This window comes from Lepidochelys kempii, chromosome 3 (genome assembly GCF_965140265.1).
Source record: "Lepidochelys kempii isolate rLepKem1 chromosome 3, rLepKem1.hap2, whole genome shotgun sequence".
NCBI lineage: Eukaryota > Metazoa > Chordata > Testudines > Cheloniidae > Lepidochelys > Lepidochelys kempii.
Window position 1 is genome coordinate 182769382 of NC_133258.1, and position 25105 is coordinate 182794486.

Here is a 25105-nt window from a genome sequence, read left to right on the forward strand (position 1 = left end):
TAATGTTTGTTCGTAATTTGCCTAGTTCAAGCCAAAGCTCTTAGTTCCACTCATGCACACATCTTTTTTTTTAAAAGCTCATTGAATAAATGCAGTAACAGTATGGTCTTTCTAGAACTAGGAGAGATCCATACAAAAAACCAAAACAAAAAACCCTTTAATGCTAAGGTCTACAAATTGAATGATAAAACCTTCTATAAATGAAAAGGAAATGGTAACAGCCTGCTCTATGTACAGTTGATGGTTATTATAAATATATTGATTGTGCTAAATTATTGGTTAACTAGATTTATTTTTAAACTGGGGCTTCATCTCCTGAGAGAAATGTGTTGCAGAGTTGAGGACTGCTAGCTAGCCCTGGTGTATCACCATCAGCTTTGCTTTCTGTGCACCTGTCTTCTAAATAACAAATGTGAGTATGCAACTTGCAACAAATTTTATATGGGATATAAAAATGTAGCATGGATTAGGAGCTGCTAAACTGCAATCCCATAAACATGTCTAGAACATAAAGTCACAAAAATTATAATTGCAGATTTCACTGTGGAGTACAAACTGCTAAATGTGCCATAATTGGATGAAGTCATAACAAATTTATTAGTATGCAAAACTTAGTGATCATATTTTATTTCCATTATGTTTAGCGAGGAAAGGCAACATGTTATGTTTTCTACAATATATTCTCACCCCATTCCCCTCTGCAAATCATTACTTACCTCAAATAATAATAATAACAATAATAATAATATCCTCTAAATTTCCCTGGCTGCTTCATCCAATAAATGAAGTCACAAAGCATAAAACACTTTACCATTTTGTTTTGTATACCAAGTTGGGAAAAATTTTGTTTCCTAGAAACCTGTCCAAAAAAGAAGGCCCAGAATAGTCTGCTAATTCCTCCTGATGAGCTGTGAAGCTGATGGCTGGCAAATCTTCACTTTGCACATTAAAGGCTTTGTTCTACTTTCTCCCAGGTGCTCTGCAGACCACAGCTTTCTATAGAGTTTCAATTAGGAATAGCACCACGCAGCTCATTTGATCCAATTATAATGGGCTGGAATTTAGTGTGCAGCTACTGAAGTTTAAAAAAAAAATGTAGAGGTGAATATATGCCCAAAATGGGTCAAATAAAAGCAAAGCCACTGTAGCTAATCGAAGTATTGGAGCAGATGAGCAGAGTTAAAAATATTGGGCTCAGTTCTAAATTAGGTCATAGAATCATAGTCTGTCACGGTTGGAAGGGATCTCTGGAGGTCATCTAGTCCAACCCCCCTGCTCAAAGCAGGACTAATCATCAACTAAATCATCCCAGCCAGGGCTTTGTCAAGCCTGACCTTAAAAACCTCTAAGGAAGGAGATTCCACCACCTCCCTAGGTAACCCATTCCAGTGCTTCACCACCCTCCTAGTGAAATAGTTTTTTCCTAATTTCCAACCTAGACCTCCCCCACTGCAACTTGAGACCATTACTCCTCATTCTGTCATCTGGTACCATTGAGAATAGTCTAGATCCATCCTCTTTGGAACCCCCTTTCAGGTAGTTGAAAGCAGCTATCAAATCCCCCCTCATTCTTCTCTTCTGCAGACTGAATAATCCCAGTTCCCTCAGCCTCTCCTCATAAATCATGTGCTCCAGTCCCCTAATGATTTTTGTTGCCCTTTGCTCGATTCTTTCCAATTTTTCCACATCCTTCTTGTAGTACTCCAGATGAGGCCTCACCAATGCCGAATAGAGGGGAATGATCATGTCCCTCGATCTGCTGGCAATGCTTCTACTTATACAGCCCAAAATGCCGTTAGCCTTCTTCGCAACAAGGGCACACTGTTGACTCATATCCAGCTTCTCGTCCACTGTAACCCCTAGGTCCTTTTCTGCGGAACTGCTGCCCAGCCACTCGGTCCCTAGTTTGTAGCAGTGCATGGGATTCTTCCGTCGTATGTGCAGGACTCTGCACCTGTCCTTGTTGAACCTCATCAGGTTTCTTTTGGCTCAATCCTCCAATTTGTCTAGGTCACTCTGGACCCTATCCCTGCCCTCCAGCATATCATCTCTCCCCGCAGCCTAGTGTCATCTGCAAATTTGTGAGGGTGCAATCCATCCCATCATCCAGATCATTAATGATCATTAATTAGCACAAATAGGCTTCTCTTTAGGTTTACACAGGTAAGTCTTGCCTTTCCTCCATTTTTGTTTTCAACACCCTTGTTCCTTTTTTGGAAACTGAAGAAAATATCTTCTTTTTTAATGAATACTTCCCCATTTGCCCTCTCCTCCAGGTCCTGGCTCAGTGGAGTGGTAGATCTGGATCTATCTTGTTTTGTAAGTGTTCACTAACATAGATCATCAGCTAGTTTTTAGGGCCCCTTTTCAACACTGATTTCTTGTTCTAACAGAGGAACAGGATTAGTGATTTGCATGTTACCATGTGAGGATCTAACATGTGGCCATAGATACCAGGGACTCAATCCTGCAAGGTGCTGAGCACTCTGGCCTGAATCTAGCAAAGTACTTAAGTGTGTGCTTACGTTCATGCATCTTGGCTCGTGTGTTCAGCACCTTGTAGGATGTAGACTCAGGAGTGAAAGATATGGAGGCAGTGGATTGTCAGACATCAAAAGTGGAAGCACTACTATTTCCAGCTGGTCTACCAACTTATTTCAGTGAATCCAGGTAGCTCTCATGGTAAAGTCTTTGTCTTGGAGGCAGAATAGTGTGTGTGGTATGCAGTGCACATTCGTTACTCCTACCTGCCTACATTTCCCTGGCAGATCAGTTAAATAGGATAAGAGATGGATTAAAATGCGTCTTAGGACCAGAATTTGTGGGCTTGGTTTTCCTCTTGCACATAGTCGTTTTACACCTCTGTAACACCACTAACCTCATTGACATTTTAAGCCTGCTAAGTAATGTTGGATCAGGATCAATGGAAATCACTTGAAGTCCTGAATTATACTCCATGCAAGCCCACTGACTTTGGTGGAGCTTCCGTGTGTAATTTAGGGCAGAATTTTGCTGTGCAGTACTTGCTGGAGTTGGGCGTTACCAAGGTCCTTTTGCAATATATACCCATGACAGGCACACATTTAATAATGATTATTTATTATTTGTATTGTGGTGGTGCCTGCCTAGTGGTTCCAGTCATGGATCAGGGCCCCATTGTGCTAGGAACTCTATACGCACACACACACATACACCAAAAAGATGGTCCCTGTCCAGAATTGTTTACAACCCAAGTAATTTGTACCATTCCCATAAACTCTCCACAGATTAGACAAAAGCTTTATTCTGTCTTTCTGACAGTTTATACAAATCAGCCATATTATAAATAGTGAATCAGCACAAATGGACACATTAGACAATGGTGCTGAAGGAGTTAATTCTTGCCCTTCCATGAAAGAAGGCTCTATTTCTTTTTTAAAACCATGGAAAATAACATATTTCTGTGACTCAGGTGTGAGGGAATTCAAAGTCAGAGCTGTTATAGATTGTGCTGTTATCTAGGATATCTCGATTGGAATATGGATGGAGCCCTTGATTCAGACAAAGGAGCAAACCATGCTTCCCACTCCATAGCCCCAACCTTGGAAATCACATAAGCAGGTGTTCAGCTGGAATCATGTGTGTAAGTCCCACTGACTTACTTCAATGGAATTTAAGTATGTGCTTTAGTGCTTTCCTGAATCAGGGCTCTTGAGCATAAAGTGTCCTACACACAGCAAATGAATACGATTCCTCTTGTTCTTTAGGAACAGGAGTGATTTTAGAAGCCCTCACAGCCCCTGCATAATATGAAAAAATGGGAGTTACATGAGGCAGGCACTGAGTGTGTTCGAGTCTGGGAGCATATTCCAGCCTTGAGGATGTGGTAGGGCTGTCATTCTGTAACCAGCAAGGAGGGGGGTTTCTGCCCTGCAGAGATGACCAGGACCCAGTCCTGTTACTTGGGCAATGTACTGGGAAGAAGATTTGGCTCAAAGTCCATTAAGGGGTTTATATATAATACCCATTTTCTGGAAGGTGTATTGTTCCTATGCTTCCTCTAGAAAACATCACCCCTTTCTCAGAAAACACTGCCATCAGCCCATATAGGCAGCTGCTCTGCCATCCTCCTCATCCTAACAATTGTTGAGGCGGTGGGGATTTTAAATAAAATCATTAAAATTCATAATTTGAAAAAGAAAAAGAAAAAGAAAAAAAAACAGGAGGAAGGAGATGCTACAGAGACGTCCAGAATTCTTTACTAATATTACCCTTAAAATGTAGAGAAACAATAATAAAACAAAAAGGCAGAGAGCAACTTAATTCATTTAAAGTATATGAGGCAGAGAGCTTTGAGCCATAAAAGATAGAATTGTTATCTTGAGAGAAAGAGAAACAAGTCTGATGCAAAGCACAGCAATTATTGAATGAAGCACAGCATCGATCTAAAAACAAATGATCACTACCACCTGCCTGTGAATACATGACCATGGTCTCTTAGAGGAAGCAATTTCACTTTGCATCAGGTAATAAAATGATCTGTATCACAATATATGGTGCTTGCACAACTAAAATATGAGAGTGGGGATTGTGTCATTAAAAACCTTTTGCAATTATTTATTATTAACCAATACATGTATGTACCTGTATCTTCATAGCATTCAGAGTCAGATGCATTCATCATTCATGGAATAGGACAGTAGGAATTACTTGTCTTTACTATCCAGGTGTCATCTAGAATTAAAATCTACAGGATTTATTTCTAAGAAAGAGGATAATTGGTATTTATTTTTATTTAATTTCATTTCTGCATTATCTGCAGGGGGTTTGTTAACATATTTTAAATAGATAGCATTGCACAGGCTTTAAGGGCATGGTAAATTATGTAAAATCCATCTCTCTATCAATCTATCTCTTTTTATCTTATTTACCTTTGTTTGTAATAGCACATTTGTGACTGAGTGAGAGGTCTCAGTCCAGTTAATCTTGACCATTATTGGGACATGGAAACTTGTCCATGCTCTGGCATCTTTGTTGGCCATCTCAGCAACAGGTCAGTGATCTCCAGTGAAGAATGATCTATACTTTCACTCCTGAAAAGGTAGGGTGATCCTTCCAGGTCAGGAAGGAGGCACATTAGTAGGGGAGCATAAGGAAACATGCATTGCCATTGTCCATGGAACTACATGAATCTGCAGATAAACAGAGAAATTCAGTCTTCCAGTACTTTTCATAAATGCTAAATGCACTCATGTGACAATGATCTCCTAGGTCTGTAATTATCTCAGATGTTGTGTAAAACACAGAAGTCACTGTGGGTCAGATCCTTAATCTTGACACAGATAAACCTTCCATTGATTCAATGGAGTTTTGTCTGATTAAATAAAGGGGGGAGAGGGAAAGGAGTTTGCTTTAGTATGGCCTATGAATCCGATCCAATCCCATAACAATCAATGGAATGGGTCCGATTGACTTCCATGGGAATTAGATCGGGCTCTGTGTAAGGACTGCAAGATCTGGCCCTTATTAGAAGTCAAACAAAAGCTAGAAATTATGTTTTCTATTTGTAGGGTTGGTCTTTTAAAATTATTGTAACTTCTGTTCTCTTGAATCAAACTGTAGAGTGTTTAGTTTGTTAGGTCTAAATAACTGAATTGCTGCAGCGTCTTTGAAATTAAATGATGCATTACTAGAGGCTTAGGCACATAGAATATTAATGCAGACATACTGTTTCCCTCAAGCAACACTTTGATATTACTCCTAAAGCTCATTGGCTATGTCTAATGCATATATTTTCTTATGTACTGGATTGCTTGGCCCAAACAATCTCTTGGCAGCAGTGAAACAATGTTGTCGTTACCCTGTAATGTGTATGTGTATCTGTTTGTGAAATGAAACCTTTCCCCGTTCCCATCATTTGTTATTTCATATGCTTTGACTGATGTGTTAATACAAGAATTAGAATGCTTTGTCAGTTAGTATTGCAAAGTTTATAGCTGAGGTACTGGGCCTGAATTGTTACCACTCTGCACAATTTCCATGCCAAGGTATCTCCACTGGCACAAAGCTAGAGTAATGCAGTGGTGAATCAGAGCTATTAAGCATTCATAATAAATTAGAAGATTGGGCCAAAAGAAATCTGATGAGGTTCAACAAAGACAAGTGCAGAGTCCTGCACTTAGGATGGAAGAATCCCATGCACGGCTACAGACTAGGGACCAAATGGCTAGGCAGCAGTTCTGCAGAAAAGGACCTAGGGGTTACAGTGGATGAGAAGCTGGATATGAGTCAATAGTGTGTCGTTGTCGCCAAGAAGGCCAATGGCATTTTGGGATGTATAAGTAGGGGCATTGCCAGCAGATCGAGGGATGTGATCGTTCCCCTCTATTCGACATTGGTGAGGCCTCATCTGGAGTACTGAGTCCAGTTTGGGGCCCCACACTACAAGAAGGATGTGGAAAAATTGGAAAGCGTCCAGCGGAGGACAACTAAAATGATTAGGGGACTGGAACACATGACTTATGAGGAGAGGCTGAGGGAACTGGGATTGTTTAGTCTGCGGAAGAGAAGAATGAGGGGGGATTTGATAGCTGCTTTCAACTACCTGAAAGGGGGTTTCAAAGAGGATGGATCTAGGCTGTTCTCAGTGGTAGCAGATGACAGAACGAGGATTAATGGTCTCAAGGTGCAGTGTGGGAGGTTTAGGTTGGATATTAGGAAAAACTTTTTCATTAGGAGGGTGGTGAAACACTGGAATACATTACCTAGGGAGGTGGTGGGATCTTCTTCCTTAGTAGTTTTTAAGGTCTGGCTTGACAAAGCCCTGGCTGGGATGATTTAGTCGGGTATTGGTCCTGCTTTGAGCAGGGGGTTGGACTAGATGACCTCCTGAGGTCCCTTCCAACCCTGATATTCTATGATTCTATGATTCTACTTTGTTTCAGACACTGTTTGGAAGAAGGAATAGTTAGAACAGTGAGAGTTTAAGGAAACTATCCAGAAAATGGCCAAAATAAAATCTTGCCAAGTGAACAAAGACATTACTAATAACAAACAAGGGAGAAATTAGAGGTGAGAATGGAGGCAGTGAGAGCAGACTTCTTGCTGGTATTTAACGTCAGAAACAATAACATTATTTTTTAGAATAGACTGAGAGCAGCAAAAGTAAATAAGGCAGATGCTAGAGAGAGAGAAAACCAAATGAAAATAATGAGAAGAAACACCAGATCTAATTCTCATTTGTACTACTTTAGAGCCCCTTTACACCCTCAGAGCCATGTACAAGAGCCTTAAAGTAAATGAGAATCAGGCCCAGTGGGTACCAACATCTACTCAGGACAACAAGGCTTCAGGGGACTCACCCACAGTTGCCAAGAAGGATGTGGCTATCTGCTCCAGCACATTGGTCTCAGCACATGAACCAGAATCATTACTTTCTCTGCATCCAAAGTTTTCCTTACTAAATTACACCCACAAATTGTACATGAGCATATGCAGAACCCGTATCTACAACTATAGTTACCTGTTTTATGGGTGTGTGATAGGGTGTACACTGGACAAGGAGAGGTTAACTCTGAACTTTGGGCATAGGAAGCCACGCCACCTCACCTCTGCTGGGCACGCTCCAACTGGAGTGTCAGTATAAAAGGGAATAGCACAGCTTAGTCAGGGCTGATGCCTGGGAACTGCTGAAGCCCAAGATTGTGGAGACCAAGCCCACCAAGGTCCAGAAAGACACTCAGCTACCTCCAGACACCCAGGGAATGTTGGAACCATCGGGAGCTTCACAGGCCGCAGACCCCAGAGACCCAGGAGACCTGTGGACCATGCCACTGGAAGACACAGTAGGAAGTAGCTCAGGTGAACTAGACATTGGTCTGGTTGTAGGACTGGGAACTAAGTCACTGTTTTTTGGTCAGATCCCTGTTGACCCAGTGGTGAGTACACTTGCCACTGACAGGGCCCTGGGCTGAGACCTGGTGGAGTAGGGCAAGCCTGGCCCCTACCCCAGCCAACGGCCCCCTGGATGGTGGCCCATCCCCTAATAGCCATCAAACTGTTCAGCGCTGCAAGGAAGGGTAGCTATATTGACTCAGGCCACTAGGCAACACCACCCTGTGGGGGAGGACAGCCATATTGACTCTGGCCCCTAGCTTGTACTATCCTGAGGCTAAGGGTGGTCAAATGGACTCAGCTGTGGGGCAATAACACCCCTTTCCCTGCTCCAAAGGGGGACAGGGCGCAAATATAAGGTGCTTGCAAATTGTGTGTGTGAGCCTTTTTCTTCCTGGCTGTACTGTGTACTTTCTCTGTATTTCCACATTATAGTAGTTAAAGCATCTAGAGTGTGGTGTGCTCTTCAGGTACATGAGCACTAGCACTCAAGCTATACATGACATCTAAGGCACAGATGCTTACCTTTACATGTAATAGCTTCCTAGTGACAGCAAGATTTACACGGAATCACCCACAGCTGCAAAGAGGAATAGAACTATCTGTTCCAGCACATCAGGCTCAGCTCATGAGCCAGAATCATTAGTCGCTCTATACCCTAAGCGCTAAGTAACCATCAAATTCTCCACCCTTTACAACAACTACAGCTCTGTTCTTCCATGCATAACACCTGCTCCAAGGTTGATTAGTTTTTATTCTCTCTGCACACTGGATGAGGAAAAAGAGAAATGGGGTGAAATCCTGGTCTCTTTGAAATCAGTAGCAAAACACTCATTCACTTCCAATAGGGCTAGGATTTCACCCTGGTCTCTTTTATTATTCAGTAATATAATTTGTGCTCTTTACTTAGATATCAGCCTGGCCATTCTTCAGGAACAGATCTTTTGCAGGAGAATTCCCATGTGATATTGAATACACCCTTAATTGCAGAGTAGTTATTGAGGACTGCAGAATATAGACTAGAGCTGGTCAAAAAACCTCGGCGGGGTGGGGGTGGGGGTGGGAGAGCTGTAGCTCACGAAAGCTCATGCTCAAATAAATTGGTTAGTCTCTAAGGTGCCACAAGTACTCCTTTTCTTTTTGAAAATACACTGACGCTTCAGTTTCAAAAATGTCCACTGAGGTTATTGGAGTTTATTTCATTTTCATTTTTTATAGTTTTATAAAATAAGAAAATTTGAAAAATTTTATTTTCAAATTTGAAATATTTGACTATATAAAAGCCACCATTTGACTTTGCTGATCAATCAAAATTCCCAATGCAATCTCTCCTCCTCCCCCATCAAAAAGCGAAGATCTATCAGAATACTGAAAAGGGAAGGTAGCAATACAAATGACTGAATATAGAAAAGAAAGAATGATATGATGACTGATGAGGGAACAAATACAAAGAAAGAAAGGATTGACAACTGAACACAGGAAAGAAGAGTGATTTCATGACAGAAAACAAAAAAACTGGAGTGGAAGAGAGAGAGGTTTGGAAAAAAAAACAAAGGAAAAAGAGTTATGATGGACCATACAAATAAAGGGAGGGGAAATAGTTTTCAGTGACAGTGAGTGAAGGTGAAATGTGAAAACAGCAACATAAAAGAAAAAAAGTAAAAGCAACAGGCTAATTTTCATTTAAAGTTTCCATCAAAAAACAAAATTAAATTACAATTTAAAAAACAGTTTGGTTTTGTGGAAAGTTCTAGTTTAAAAAAAGGCTATTTTTGATTAAAAGTATTTCAGTGTGAAATATTTCAGACATCTCTAATATGTATAGTATGCTAAATGTAATGCTAAGCACCACATAATCAATATCTTTAGTGTTCTCTGTTGATTTTCGCACTTGCACCCACTAATCCATCTCCCCCTAGACTTATTTTGCCATTCAAAGCTGCTTCAAATAGCAACCATTAAACAATTAGTAAACATTTCTTCCAGAAATGACACTGACCCAAACTCCAGGGTGGATAGTCAACAAACATAAGATATTAGCTTCCAAGATTTCTCTTGACCCCTTGTTTGAGTCCAATATCTTGCAGCCCATTAATCTTAGAAATGAGTGCTTTATTCCATGCAAAGGGGAAAATTTTAGTTTTCCAGCGAAACACCCAGCACTTGCTCCTAGCTCTGAAAAGTGTCCTGATATTTGGCTTTAAAGCTGGGGCATTTTGATACATAGCAAAGCTATTTTAGGTCATTTTTAGAGGGGTTTGAAACATGTTAGTGCTCTCCCAGTAAGGAATCTGAGTTTACAGGCTGAGTTATACAACAAAAACCCCAATAATTTTTAAAAACATTTCTAAAATAGTTTTTTCCCTGTGAAATGTGTCATATGCGGAATACATGATGGTATGGTCTAGTATAAAAATGTTTTTGGCATGAGATTGGCATGTCCTATGTAACTCATGATTGGATGCACCATTAATTACAATAACATCTTTATATGTTACTATCATATCACTCTCTCGCTCTCTCTCACACACACACCCAGCTTCCATTCTAGTTGAATCATTATGCAGTAGTCTCACTTTAGAGATTACTGTACAGATCAGCTATGTAGCTAACTGTGTGCTAGTTCTTGCACATGGAGTAGACTGTGTCTTTGGGCATGGGCAGAGTATCGAGCAAAAGGTGGTGCATACAGAGCACTATCCGTAGAGTGGCCTTGGGAAGCACTGGGACTATGAGACAACTCTCCGAGTTCCTCTTCTGCCTCCCACTCTGTCCCAAGGTCGGGGTGGAGGGCAGGAAGGGGGTATAGTAGAAAGAGGACCTGAGACATAAGCCCTTGCATCAGAGACCTGGTATGAGGCCTGAGCTAAAGTAATGGTCAAAACTTGCTAATATAAAGCAAAGTTAAGTTGTGAGCAAGAGACAGGGCCTGCTCACAGAATCTGGCAAGAACAGGGCTGATATAGCAGAAACACATATTCCTAAGTATTGCAAGGCATACGAATACATACACAAATACATTCCAGAAAGGTGGTACCAGAACACCTTGATACCAAACACATTCCCCAAAGATAAAAGGAACACACTGACCCATCCTAAAGATAAGGTCAGGATGACAGCATGATGAATAGAGATGTTATGCTCGAACGAACATGTACAAGGTAATGGGTGGGACCCAAATACATCAAAGGGTGGCACCCAGATACATAAGAGGGTGGCACCTTGCTATGTCAGAGAGGCAATACATAACATGTTTGTACTGGGGTATAAAGAGGTATCTCTGAGAGAGTGTTGGGGTCTGGCCGAGGGGAGAATGGAAAGTCCCACCATTCACTGAGTCGGTCCCTTGTCATGGGCATACATGCCTTGAATGTATTTGTAGCAAGTGTAGGGCACCAATACCGTGCTTTGTTGGCAATAAACCTGACCAAGTTCCTTCACTGAAAACCTAGTCTGTGGATTTATTGGGCAATTCAATCAAAGTCTGCTATCTCCGCTATCTGCGTAGAGCGGGGACAGCATGCTGAAAGAACACACATGCAGCCAAACATCTGTGGTGGAAAAAATGTCCACGTGTTGTGTTTAGATCAGAACCAGCCTGAGGCCCTTCATTTCAAGCAATGCGCATTGCAAGGAGAGACAGGCAGGGCTGCTCTGCCGAATACAGAAATACAGGAGCTTATATAGCTTAAAAGTACAACTGGTTACACATACTTTTGTATCGATATTTTGCCTTGTTAGGAATCTATCAAAACAAGCTTCCTTAGTCTGTAAGGTGCAACAAGTACTCCTTTTCTTTTTGCGAATACAGACTAACATGGCTGCTTCTCTGAAGCTTTTTCCTGTTATTCACAGGTGTTTCTCTTATAGAATCATAGAATCATAGAATATCAGGGTTGGAAGGGACCCCAGAAGGTCATCTAGTCCAACCCCCTGCTCGAAGCAGGACCAATTCCCAGTTAAATCATCCCAGCCAGGGCTTTGTCAAGCCTGACCTTAAAAACCTCTAAGGAAGGAGATTCTACCACCTCCCTAGGTAACGCATTCCAGTGTTTCACCACCCTCTTAGTGAAAAAGTTTTTCCTAATATCCAGTCTAAACCTCCCCCACTGCAACTTGAGACCATTACTCCTCGTTCTGTCATCTGCTACCATTGAGAACAGTCTAGAGCCATCCTCTTTGGAACCCCCTTTCAGGTAGTTGAAAGCAGCTATCAAATCCCCCCTCATTCTTCTCTTCTGCAGGCTAAACAATCCCAGCTCCCTCAGCCTCTCCTCATAACTCATGTGTTCCAGTCCCCTAATAATTTTTGTTGCCCTTCGCTGGACTCTCTCCAATTTATCCACATCCTTCTTGAAGTGTGGGGCCCAAAACTGGACACAGTACTCCAGATGAGGCCTCACCAATGTCGAATAGAGGGGAACGATCACGTCCCTTGATCTGCTCGCTATGCCCCTACTTATACATCCCAAAATGCCATTGGCCTTCTTGGCAACAAGGGCACACTGCTGACTCATATCCAGCTTCTCGTCCACTGTCACCCCTAGGTCCTTTTCCGCAGAACTGCTGCCTAGCCATTCGGTCCCTAGTCTGTAGCTGTGCATTGGGTTCTTCCGTCCTAAGTGCAGGACCCTGCACTTATCCTTATTGAACCTCATCAGATTTCTTTTGGCCCAATCCTCCAATTTGTCTAGGTCCTTCTGTATCCTATCCCTCCCCTCCAGCGTATCTACCACTCCTCCCAGTTAAGTATCATCCGCAAATTTGCTGAGAGTGCAATCCACACCATCCTCCAGATCATTTATGAAGATATTGAACAAAACCGGCCCCAGGACCGACCCTTGGGCCACTCCATTTGATACTGGCTGCCAACTAGACATGGAGCCATTGATCACTACCCGTTGAGCCCGACAATCTAGCCAGCTTTCTACCCACCTTATAGTGCATTCATCCAGCCCATACTTCCTTAACTTGCTGACAAGAATACTGTGGGAGACCGTGTCAAAAGCTTTGCTAAAGTCTAGAAACAATACATCCACTGCTTTCCCTTCATCCACAGAACCAGTAATCTCATCATAAAAGGCATTAGATTAGTCAGGCATGACCTTCCCTTGGTGAATCCATGCTGGCTGTTCCTGATCACTTTCCTCTCATGCAAGTGTTTCAGGATTGATTCTTTGAGGACCTGCTCCATGATTTTTCCAGGGACTGAGGTGAGGCTGACTGGCCTGTAGTTCCCAGGATCCTCCTTCTTCCCTTTTTTAAAGATTGACACTACATTAGCCTTTTTCCAGTCATCCGGGACTTCCCCGGTTCGCCACGAGTTTTCAAAGATAATGGCCAATGGCTCTGCAATCACAGCCGCCAATTCCTTCAGCACTCTCGGATGCAACTCGTCCGGCCCCATGGACTTGTGCACGTCCAGCTTTTCTAAATAGTCCCTAACCACCTCTATCTCCACAGAGGGCTGGCCATCTCTTCCCCATTTTGTGATGCCCAGCGCAGCAGTCTGGGAGCTGACCTTGTTAGTGAAAACAGAGGCAAAAAAAGCATTGAGTACATTAGCTTTTTCCACATCCTCTGTCACTAGGTTGCCTTCCTCATTCAGTAAGGGGCCCACACATACCTTGGCTTTCTTCTTGTTGCCAACATACCTGAAGAAACCCTTCTTGTTACTCTTGACATCTCTGGCTAGCTGCAGCTCCAGGTGCGATTTGGCCCTCCTGATATCATTCCTACATGCCCGAGTAACATTTTTATACTCTTCCCTGGTCATATGTCCAACCTTCCACTTCTTGTAAGCTTCTTTTTTATGTTTAAGATCCGCTAGGATTTCACCATTAAGCCAAGCTGGTCGCCTGCCATATTTACTATTCTTTCGACTCATCGGGATGGTTTGTCCCTGTAACATCAACAGGGATTCCTTGAAATACAGCCAGCTCTCCTGGACTCCTTTCCCCTTCAAGTTAGTCCCCCAGGGGATCCTGGCCATCCGTTCCCTGAGGGAGTCGAAGTCTGCTTTCCTGAAGTCCAGGGTCCATATCCTGCTGCTTACCTTTCTTCCCTGCGTCAGGATCCTGAACTCAACCAACTCATGGTCACTGCCTCCCAGATTCCCATCCACTTTTGCTTCCCCCACTAATTCTATCCGGTTTGTGAGCAGCAGGTCAAGAAAAGCGCCCCCCCTAGTTGGCTCCTCTAGCACTTGCGCCAGGAAATTGTCCCCTACGCTTTCCAAAAACTTCCTGGATTGTCTATGCGCCGCTGTATTGCTCTCCCAGCAGATATCAGGAAAATTAAAGTCACCCATGAGAATCAGGGCATGCGATCTAGTAGCTTCCGTGAGCTGCCAGAAGAAAGCCTCATCTACCTCATCCCCCTGGTCCGGTGGTCTATAGCAGACTCCCACCACTACATCACTCTTGTTGCACACACTTCCAAACTTAATCCAGAGACACTCAGGTTTTTCTGCAGTTTCGTACCGGAGCTCTGAGCAGTCATACTGCTCCCTTACATACAGTGCTACTCCCCCACCTTTTCTGCCCTGCCTGTCCTTCCTGAACAGTTTATAACCATCCATGACAGTACTCCAGTCATGTGAGTTATCCCACCAAGTCTCTGTTATTCCGATCACATCATAGTTCCTTGACATCACCAGGACCTCCATTTCTCCCTGCTTGTTTCCAAGGCTTTGTGCATTTGTATATAAGCACTTGAGATAACCTGTTGATCGCCCCTCATTCCCAGTATGAGGCAGGAGCCCTCCCCTCACAGACATTCCTGCCTGTGCTTCCTGTGGTATCCCGCTTTCCCACTTACCTCAGGGCTTTGGTCTCCTTCCCCCGGTGAACCTAGTTTAAAGCCCTCCTCACTAGGTTAGCCAGCCTGTTGGCAAAGATGCTCTTCCCTCTCTTCGTAAGATGGAGCCCGTCTCTGCCCAGCACTCCTTCTTCATGGAACACCATCCCATGATCAAAGAAACCAAAGCCTTCTCTCCGACACCACCTGCGTAGCCATTCATTGACTTCCACGATTCGACGGTCCCTACCTAGGCCTTTTCCTTCCACGGGGAGGATGGACGAGAACACCACTTGCGCCTCCAACTCCTTTATCCTTCTTCCTAGAGCCACATAGTCCGCAGTGATCCGCTCAAGGTCATTCTTGGCAGTATCATTGGTGCCCACGTGGAGAAGCAGGAAGGGGTAGACCTTAGAGAGAGAGACCTTAGCCAGCAATTCCTGTTGCAACGAGGAAGGGTTGGGGTCGGTCTCCTGTTTTGCAGCGTCCGCAAACAAACTGCCAGGACCTCACTGTGAGCGGGACCAGGCAAATCCAGATACATACCATCTGGGGTACAATAGATTGTACAATTTAATTTACACAGCAAATCCTTTCCCAAAAGGTTAACAGGTGAACAAGGGCTTAGGAGGAAAGCATGATGGTCAAACAAAGGACCAATAGAAATGGACAGAGGTGAAGAGACGGGGTGGGGAATAGGAATATTGCCCACCCCTATTACATTTTAAACATAAATCTATAAGATCCTTAGAGGGAGCTGTGGGGGTACCCCGAAAAGGTCTTGAAGTGTAGAGAGAGATATCTGCTGTTGGCCTGCAGGGGTTTGGGGAAAAGCTAATTTCTCTTATCTTCTTTAATAGTGTTTTAAGTATCTTCTGGGAGTCCTTGAGACTCCTCATTTGAGATTCATGGCGCCGTTTTTCTGTTTCCCCATACAAATCGGAATATGCATCAAACTGACCTTGTCTGACATTACTGGCAAGAAGTGCGCCTTTGAGGTGCACAATCTTGTCAAGGTCGAAACTTCCCTCTAAGGGAAACTGTAATTTCGGATCATCCCTGGTATACCAATTCCATTTCTCTGAAAACTTGCAAGTGAAAGGACTATAATTTGCGTACATGTAGTACGCCGGTGTGCCTTTTGGCGGGACGGTGATCCTTTTTGACTCACCAACCCCCATCTGTACCTAGCGAGAGGGGAATCCTCTTGGATCCTCCAGCCCTCAGTACTTCACCTGGCAAGAGGGGAATCCTTTTTGGATTTCCCGGTCCCCAGTACTTAACTCAATTCACTCGTCACACTCACACAGGGAAGATTTTGTTTAGGGTCTTCATAACTGTCTTACAGCCTCCCTTCAGCAAAGAGCATCGGCTGGTGCCACATACTCTGTTGCTTCAGGTGAGGTGATCAGCCCAGTCAGTGGCTTGTCAAGCCGCCTTCGGGGCGGGAGCTAGAGACAGGGGAGGAAAGAGGGTATGGAAACAGACCGTCCGAGGATGGAAGGGATGGGATCACACACTCCTAGACCCAGACAGGCCCCTCACCGGTCATGCCATGCAGATGGAAACTGCCGAGGTCAGGGCATTTATCGCAATGCCCGCTCGATGGAGTCACAGGGCTTGCTTTAGAGACACCTCTGACTTTGCAGGGCACTCTCTTCCTGTGACTCACACTGGTCTGCCAACCTTCACTTTCATACAGGCACATGGACCCAGGTCTATCCACGAACTGCCCAGGTCTATTCACGACCTGCCCAGCCACAACCAGTGGCTCTTCCCAGGAAACCAAACCTGCATGGAGCTCTAACCCACCCCAAGGGCGTCAGGCATGTCTGGCAGCAAAAAGTCCAGATAGAGCGTACAACTCACCCAAGCCCAGAGCCTATGGGCGGGCCTCCACCAGAAACCCAATACAGAGATTTCAAAAGGTCTTTTACTTTTCTCTACACTTGCAGGTTTATGCTTGCTCTTCCCTTCCAGTGCAACAGGGGGAGTGCATGGATTTTTTTCAGACCACTCTTCCTAATGACACAGTCTAATGTGTGAACTGCAGTGAGCTCATAAAAGCAGAGAATCTTGCTCACCAGAATCTGAATATCCCACAAATAGTTTGCAGCGGCTCTAGAACAAGCACACACATAGAGTGCAAATTACTGCATGCATGTAAATAATTGCGTTCATGCCCCATTGTAAATGTAGCATTTATGTATTCTTTTCTTGTAAATTCCTGAACTCTGTTTGTGTGAAAGCATGACAATAAGGGAAGAAGGGGTTGTGTTTTGTTTTGTTTGTTAACGTGTGGGCTAGTTTAAATTCACAAACGCTGGGGGAGCCTTCATTTCCAATTTTCTTTTTACAGGATTAATGAAAACTGGACACTGCAAATAGTCAGATTTTTCCCTTTAAATGTAAAACCATTTTTAAGGGCAGCCAAGAATTATAATTATGTTCTAATCCATAATGACACAGTATAGAACTGTGGCCAATTATGATTATTTCATACAAGATTTTTCAAACATATGGTAGAATAGGGATTCAAAATTGATCGCCTAAAAGTGCAAGACTCTTGATGAGGAAAAGTCAATATACACATCTTGTCAATTGTTTTGAGAAAGGATCACTGCAAGATGGCATGGCTGGCATTTCCTATCACTGGGATGATATGCACACAGGTTTATGTTCTTCTTTTGCTCCTCGCTGAACCATCCTAAATTCAATCAAGGCAGCTTCAATTTTTGTTTGTAGCTTTTTATTTCTTAAAGATTTGTGACCTTTATTTTTATTATCTGAAATCCAAACAGTCTGCATAGTTATTGGTTTTATTTTGCAGTTTCATAGATGAACTAGGGTGACAGTTTTGAGTGTCTTTGAGGAGACTGAGACTACAGAAAAGCAGATCTGTTCAGAGTGGCAAAGGTAGTCCATGGACACTGCTCCATCTCCCTATGGCTGCTCTGGGAGTTACATTACTCTTTTTACAAAAGCATAAATAAAACAAAAATAACTTGTTTTAATCACAACCCCCAAATTAGGAAAGAGCCACTTTGAAAGTGTAGTAAGTTTAAGGAATATTAATTAAATGGTTGTGTCTTCTTCAGATAGATGGAGTCGGTGAGATAATTGTGAAAATATACTTAAAAGAAGTGGGTTTAGGTAACTTTGAAATAATGTTCTTTATTTGCTTTCCTCAGGCTTCAGTGATCAAAGAATGGTCTCCCATATAAGCAAGCTGTGAGATGTCATTTAGTGGACATTAATAGTGAAGTTAATTGACAGCACTTATTACAGATGTCTGTATTTGAAGGGGAAAGAACAGCTTTTTAGTCCATCAGGTAGCGACAAGAGTTTATTCAGTAGGTTCCATTACTTTTCAGGCAGAAATTAACTTTTGTGAAATCACATATAGTAAGATAAGTCTTTGTTTCATTTTAGTTCAATAAAAAAATACTCAAGGGGCTTTGTTCAGTGACAGTGCATTGTCTTCTGTAATACAATTAGTGACACACTCAGGATAGGAGAATTTCCATCTATGACAGTAGGTACAATCAAGAAACAGAGCCTATTGTAGTCAGTGTTTGCTTTGAGATGGACTCCAATTACTTAGAAAGTTGGCATACACCTTGAAAGCATATTATTTTGATAAAAATTATAACACTACATAATAAAACCTTATGATCTTTTGAAGCCAATTGTACCAACATCCAAACTATATTCATACAGTACCCACTGCTGCACAATCATTAACATGTATTCCAGGGTTGGTGGTTTTTAGGCTTTTCAGTGTGCTGCCTCTGTCCCTTCAGCACAAGAAAATGTCATCTTGTAATGTAATATCTATATCTATCTATATCTACATCTATACGTCTATAGATAGATAGATTAGGATAGGGTAACTGTGCCAGGAAGTGATGTTTTAAAAGTAAGAACACAAAACATAAATGAATAAATTGTGAGTAATACCAAGCAAAAAAAGTCTTTTGTTTTGTGCCTGTCTGTCTGTCTGTCTTCATAACCAATTGCAGATGCCCTGAGCTGGTTGCTGTTTTCCATTCAGGTTGTCAGAATTTGTTGCCATCATTTTACCAATATTTATAATGTGCGCGGCATTACCCTTAATTAAATGTTTTTAAAATGAGTCTCACATCTTGTCTGCACATTGTTAAAGAAGGCTTAGAGTCTAGTGTCAGTTAGTACACCTCTAGCAAAAGGTTTGCCAACAATTACTGCACTTTTATAAAATGCTGATTTGAGGGAAGACCTGATAAATCTAGCATTATGCATGCTTTCTCATACTAGTGCTTTTAATAATAGTTTAGTTAACATTTATATCATACTGACAGCATTTATAGTCATGCATAATTATTTTTAAAAGCAGCTTTTAAGAGCCAGCTTGGTTGCCTAATGACAATATTCTGCTCTGCTCAGTGGAATATCTAGGTTCAATTCACCATCTTTTTTTCTTGCTCTTGGAACCAGCTCAGGCTGGAAGTGTCATGGCTATGCTGCTCTCATCCTCTGGGGTATAAAGTACTGGTATAATTATAGGGAATGCTGCAAATATCAAGGTAACCTCACCTTTATCTAGGACATAATTGGTATGTTTTAAAAGGTGATCACTTTGTACATAAACACACACAGACACTCCAGGTGTGTTAACCTACCTCTTCTCTTTCAGGAAGTTACAATAAGTAAATAAATAAAATCTATTAATAAGATCTATTACTAGTGCTACTGATATAGGCACAGCAATGTTGAGGAGGTAGAAAGTGTCAAACAAATACCAGTTGCTGCCCAGAAGACTTTACACAAGTTAATGCAATGCAGATCAAAACTGAATAAGGCAGAGTAGAGTCTGGTCTATCAGCTTGAATGCTTCGTGAAATAGGGGTGAGTATTTAGAGGATAGGGCCCTTAATTAACAGATTTTAAAAAATTATTAAAGCTAATGTTGTTATTTGGGAGACTGTTTCAACCATAAAGGGAAGCTTGAAAGAAGTGGGAGTGGATGAAAGAGGAAAAGTGAGCAGATAAGAGAGAGGTTTGGCTGGAGCATACAGAGCAGCAGGGGCATAGAAATTGATTAGAGAAGAGAGGGCAGAGCTACATAGTACCTTGAAAGGGAGAAAAGTAGCAGGGACTTAATATGAAAGGAGGGCGAAGCCAGAGAAGGGAGTGGAGATGTAGGGAGACAGTTTGTTATGCAGGCTGTAGTGAGATATTTAGCAATCCTGCTGAGAATCTGGCCCCATAATTTTAAACTAGCCTTTTTTGCATGCACAGATTAGTTTATTCGTGAAATCTTTTGCAAGCAGAATATTTCCTGTAATTCTCTTACTAGAGAGAGATGTTTTCTAAAATGGATCTGCCTCCAAGCATCAATATTCTGTTATCATGATGCACCTATTATTTCAAAACATTTAAGGACTCTTTGCAGTAAAATAAATGCAATAAGACAAATTTGTTTTTAAGGTTTAAACTGAACTTTTCTTTTATTTTAAAAGCCCATTTAATCAAATTGATAGGCATGAAAAAGAAGTGGGCTGCAAGATCTGTACCCAAATGTTTCAGTGCTTTTCAGTGATCATGAGGCATTGGTACTGTACATTTGACAGACATCTATTTTGCCTGCACAAGTGAGTGCTATTGGACTGATACATGGCTGTAGCAGGTAGATCTGAGTGAAAATTTGCAGTGTGCAAACTCAATAATAACCTCTCCCTTGTTTCGTCATCTACCTACAGCAAATCCTACCAGAGCAGGAGGAAGAGAATACCCAGGCTCAGCGGAAGTGATTCGAGAATCCAGCAGCACAACAGGCATGGTGGTTGGAATTGTTGCAGCAGCGGCACTGTGTATCCTAATCCTTCTTTATGCCATGTACAAGTACAGAAACAGAGATGAAGGCTCATACCATGTAGATGAGAGTCGAAACTACATCAGTAACTCAGCACAGTCCAATGGGGCTGTGATTAAAGAAAAACAGCCCAACAGTGCTAAAAGTTCCAACAAGAACAAGAAAAATAAGGATAAGGAATACTATGTCTGATCCCAACATCTAAGAGAACACTTGTATAGAAATAGTCTTCATTTTATCTGAGACATAATACAAACTTATTTACTTTACTTTTTATGAAGCACATAAAAAAAGAAGACAGGGAACGCAATCAGAAAGGAAAGACTGTTTTAAAAACAAGCATTTCATGCTCTTGTTTTTCAGAAACAGGAGCCAATACATTTCTAAACATCCACAGTGTTTTCATTTACTCTGCCTGACTTTATGTTGCTGGAACATTCCTGAGAGACAATGATGACACCACGCATTCATAAAGCAAGGAGTATTACTACAGCATCAAGGCACAATATGAAACAGACTAAATAAAAAAACAAAACACACACACACACACACACACACAGAAAAAAAAAAGAAGCTACCTATGATTCTGGATTTAGCCAAAGTGCTAGCGCTTTCTTGAGAAGTAAGTTAGTCTTATTGCCAGAGAAGACTGTCATTATATATGGTGACTCAACAAGCAAACATAAAAAGTTTGCCACCTGGTGCAGTGAAACAGTGATTGGAAACTTGCATTTGAAATGAAGTGCTGGCTTTTCTGAAGACTTATGTAAAAACATTTTCAAAAAGCCCCTTTCTGGTTGTGAGGAAATAGTATGGAGGCCTTATTTTCAAAAACAAAACAAAAAAATGTGGAATATAAGGCACATTTTCACAAAAAGCAAACAAACAAGAGGGCATAGATGCAATCATTGGGAAATTTTCATGCACGCTTAATATGTTATTACATATGTTTATATAAAACACATCTATATGTGCTTTCTGGACTGTGATAAGTGATGTTTTATAGCCTGTTGTATAGGAAATGCAAACTATATCTGCTCTTCAGCCATTTTTGGTAAACTCAATGTTCTAAGTGTTCCTAGATATAGAAAGTTTTATGACATCTGGAGCAACAGACATAAATTCAGTTTTTTGCAGCCACTATAAATTGTCACAAATTTCTTCCTTTTTTTTTAAATTTACAGTGTAGTGATTATACTAAGGGGATGTGTATGAATGTATATAAGAGTCAGCTAATTTTTTTCTTACCTGTACAGCCTCTATTCTGTTGCAATTCAGTTATAGTAGTTTGTATGAAAGAAGTGGATTAAAAAGCAAAAAATATATATCTATTGTAACTTTCCTCTCCCCTCCGGTCTCCATCCCCTGCTCCCAATGTACATCAATAAAGTCAATCAGAATCGCTGATTTTCCCATAAATGTACCACATTCATAAATGAGTTATCATTTAGCAAGGTAAAGTGACTTTTAGGCTCTAATCAAGGTTTAATCACTGAGTAGTCTGTTTTGCTTTACAGAAATCTTGCTCCTTAGGAAACTATGAAAAAATTTAATAACTTGTGAATCTTAATATGAATCATACAGCGTGTATCTGGCATTCTTTTACTACACAGTTGGTTGGTAAGAGACCTAAAAAGGTCTACCACTTTAAATTACTTTCACTGAGGAATTCCCCTTCCCCTAAAGAATAAATAAATAAATGATTTGAGGTACATCTTGCTAAACATTTTTCAAAGGTGTGCATTTTGTCATATGAGAAAGTATTTTAAGCTAAGTTGATTCTATAGTATTACGTGATACCATAACCTGTCGATGAAATATAAGTTGATCAGTGATCATATTTTAAAATAACATTAATTGCTGCATATATTAATTAAACATATTAAATATCATAATGTTATAGATTTATACATTAAGGTTTTAGTAATATTGTTTCATTGGGTTCACAGCAATAAATCATAGAGTTAACATATCACTTATACAGAGGTACAAAGAGAATACATTAGACAGAGAGAGTAGTTCAATAGAAATCTTCTGAATCATTGGAAGGCCTCCTAGGAGGAATATAGATATTCACACTTTGCAAACAGGGAAATGGAATTTAAAATTAGCTTTAAACAGCAGGGCCAACACATCTTCTTGTGTGTTATTCACTGTAGCTGATGAAAAATGTGGGAACTGGTACAGTGATCTATCTTGGACAGACACGACATGTATCTGAGAATGCCATTGTGGTTGCCAAACAAATTGAGGTGTGTATCATAGTATATTTGTAATGGGATTTTTATTTTTATGATTGTTTGCGGAAAGTGAAAGTGAGGTTGCACGACATTTTTTTTAATCCATTCAAAAAAAATTAGATTATTGTTCTCCTGTGGCATTCTTCACTTCCCCCACCTTTGTAACTTAGCTGTATCCTGGGGAAGACAAGGAATAGGTATATTCAAGATCAATATTAAAATCATGATTTTTTTAGTCAGTGTGGAAAAAATAAGTTGACTGCCAGGTAATGTTCAGAACTGAGATTTCCAGCACTGAAAGGTATATGGAAGGGCAAAGACAACCTGTATATAAGAGTTCTGAGATGGTACAATGTATGGTTTGGGCAGATTGAAATGTTTCTTTCCAGCTTGATATTGACTGTATTAACCTAGGCGGTGCAACCACGCTATCTTTCAAGCATTTAACATACCAGTAAGTGAATATTTTAACTAAATAAATACATCAAGGAATAAAAGGAATACAACTGATAAAAGCAAACGTTATCTACAACTCTTTATGGAGGTTCTCCTTTTTCTCTTTGATTTCATGATTTAACAATGAAGATGCATAGAAGTATAAGAGTATCAGAAGTTTCAATAACTGAATTAAAATGTTTTAAACATTTTAATACCTAACATGCCTAACAAAAATTGGATTCCATATCTATAACAATCTAAAGTGTTTGACTGAGATAGCTTCATTTCTATTACTGTATAGTGTTGCCTTTTTAACAAAACACTAAAATATGTGAAATGATTTCATCCCCAAGAAATCAAAAAAGAGGCCCAATGCCCTAACCTTATAATGCTTTCTGTGATAGATATTTACAAATTTTTTTGATTTGTTGCAAAGCCAATTTATCCATTATTGGAAATGCTAAGCAAGTGGAATTTACTGTTTTGTTAATAAAATGTTTCTTAATACAAATGTTGCCTTGTTTTTTCTCTTACCTTTGTTTTATATATGATATTTATCAGAAACTGGTGAAAACAATAGAGTTTAAAGTGACAGGACTTTCTTTTAATTACAGGTCTACTTTTGTGCAACTTTTACTATGTTGGTGAGCAGTGACTCATATGAGTATTCTTATTGTCATCAAAAGAGCTATTTGTGAGAGGTTTCAGAGTAACAGCTGTGTTAGTCTGTATTCGCAAAAAGAAAAGCACCTTAGAGACTAACCAATTTATTTGAGCATAAGCTTTCGTGAGCTACAGCTCACTTCATCGGATGCATACTGTGCAAAGTGTAGAAGATCTTTTTATATACACAAAAAGCATGAAAAAATACCTCCTCCCACCCCACTCTCCTGCTGGTAATAGCTTATCTAAAGTGATCACTCTCCTTACAATATGTATGATAATCAAGGTGGGCCATTCCCAGCACAAATCCAGGGTTTAACAAGAATGTCGGGGAGGGGGAGGGGAGGAAAAAACAAGGGGAAATAGGTTACCTTGCATAATGACTTAGCCACTCCCAGTCTCTATTCAAGCCTAAGTTAATTGTACCAAATTTGCAAATGAATTCCAATTCAACAGTTTCTCACTGGAGTCTGGATTTGAAGTTTTTTTTGTTGTAATATCACAACTTTCATGTCTGTAATTGCGTGACCAGAGAGATTGAAGTGTTCTCCGACTGGTTTATGAATGATATAATTCTTGATATCTGATTTGTGTCCATTTATTCTTTTATGTAGAGACTGTCCAGTTTGACCAATGTACATGGCAGAGGGGCATTGCTGGCACATGATGGCATATATCACATTGGTGGATGTGCAGGTGAACGAGCCTCTGATAGTGTGGCTGATGTTGTTAGGCCCTGTGATGGTGTCCCCTGAATAGATATGTGGGCACAGTTGGCAATGGGCTTTGTTGCAAGGATAGGTTCCTGGGTCAGTGGTTCTGTTGTGTGGTATGTGGTTGCTGGTGAGTATTTGCTTCAGGTTGGGGGGGCTGTCTGTAGGCAAGGACTGGCCTGTCTCCCAAGATTTGTGAGAGTGTTGGGTCATCCTTCAGGATAGGTTGTAGATCCTTAATTATGCGTTGGAGGGGTTTTAGTTGGGGGCTGAAGGTGACGGCTAGTGGCGTTCTGTTATTTTCTTTGTTAGGCCTGTCCTGTAGTAGGAAACTTCTGGGAACTCTTCTGGCTCTATCAATCTGTTTCTTCACTTCCGCAGAATTATAACATTCATAAACCAGTCAGAGAACACTTCAATCTCTCTGGTTGCAAATAAAAGATTGCAAAAGTGACTCCTAACAGCTCAGAAACCGGAACATATAATAAGAACCCAAACATGTTGTTTTGTTAAAATCTCTTGATTTT

The 25105-nt window shown here is 41.0% G+C and overlaps 1 protein-coding gene across 38 annotated transcripts in view; it reads left to right on the plus strand.

The window, feature by feature from the left end:
* The window catches only part of NRXN1 (neurexin 1), a 1248790-nt gene extending 1225077 nt beyond the window's left edge, over positions 1–23713 (plus strand). For all 38 annotated transcript variants that reach the window (XM_073339213.1, XM_073339185.1, XM_073339187.1 and 35 more), the window contains one exon: positions 20412–23713. In XM_073339213.1, the coding sequence (XP_073195314.1) occupies positions 20412–20716 (305 nt within the window). In that variant the 3' untranslated portion in view covers positions 20717–23713. The remainder of the gene's footprint in view (positions 1–20411) is intronic.
* Positions 23714–25105: the final 1392 nt, after the last annotated feature.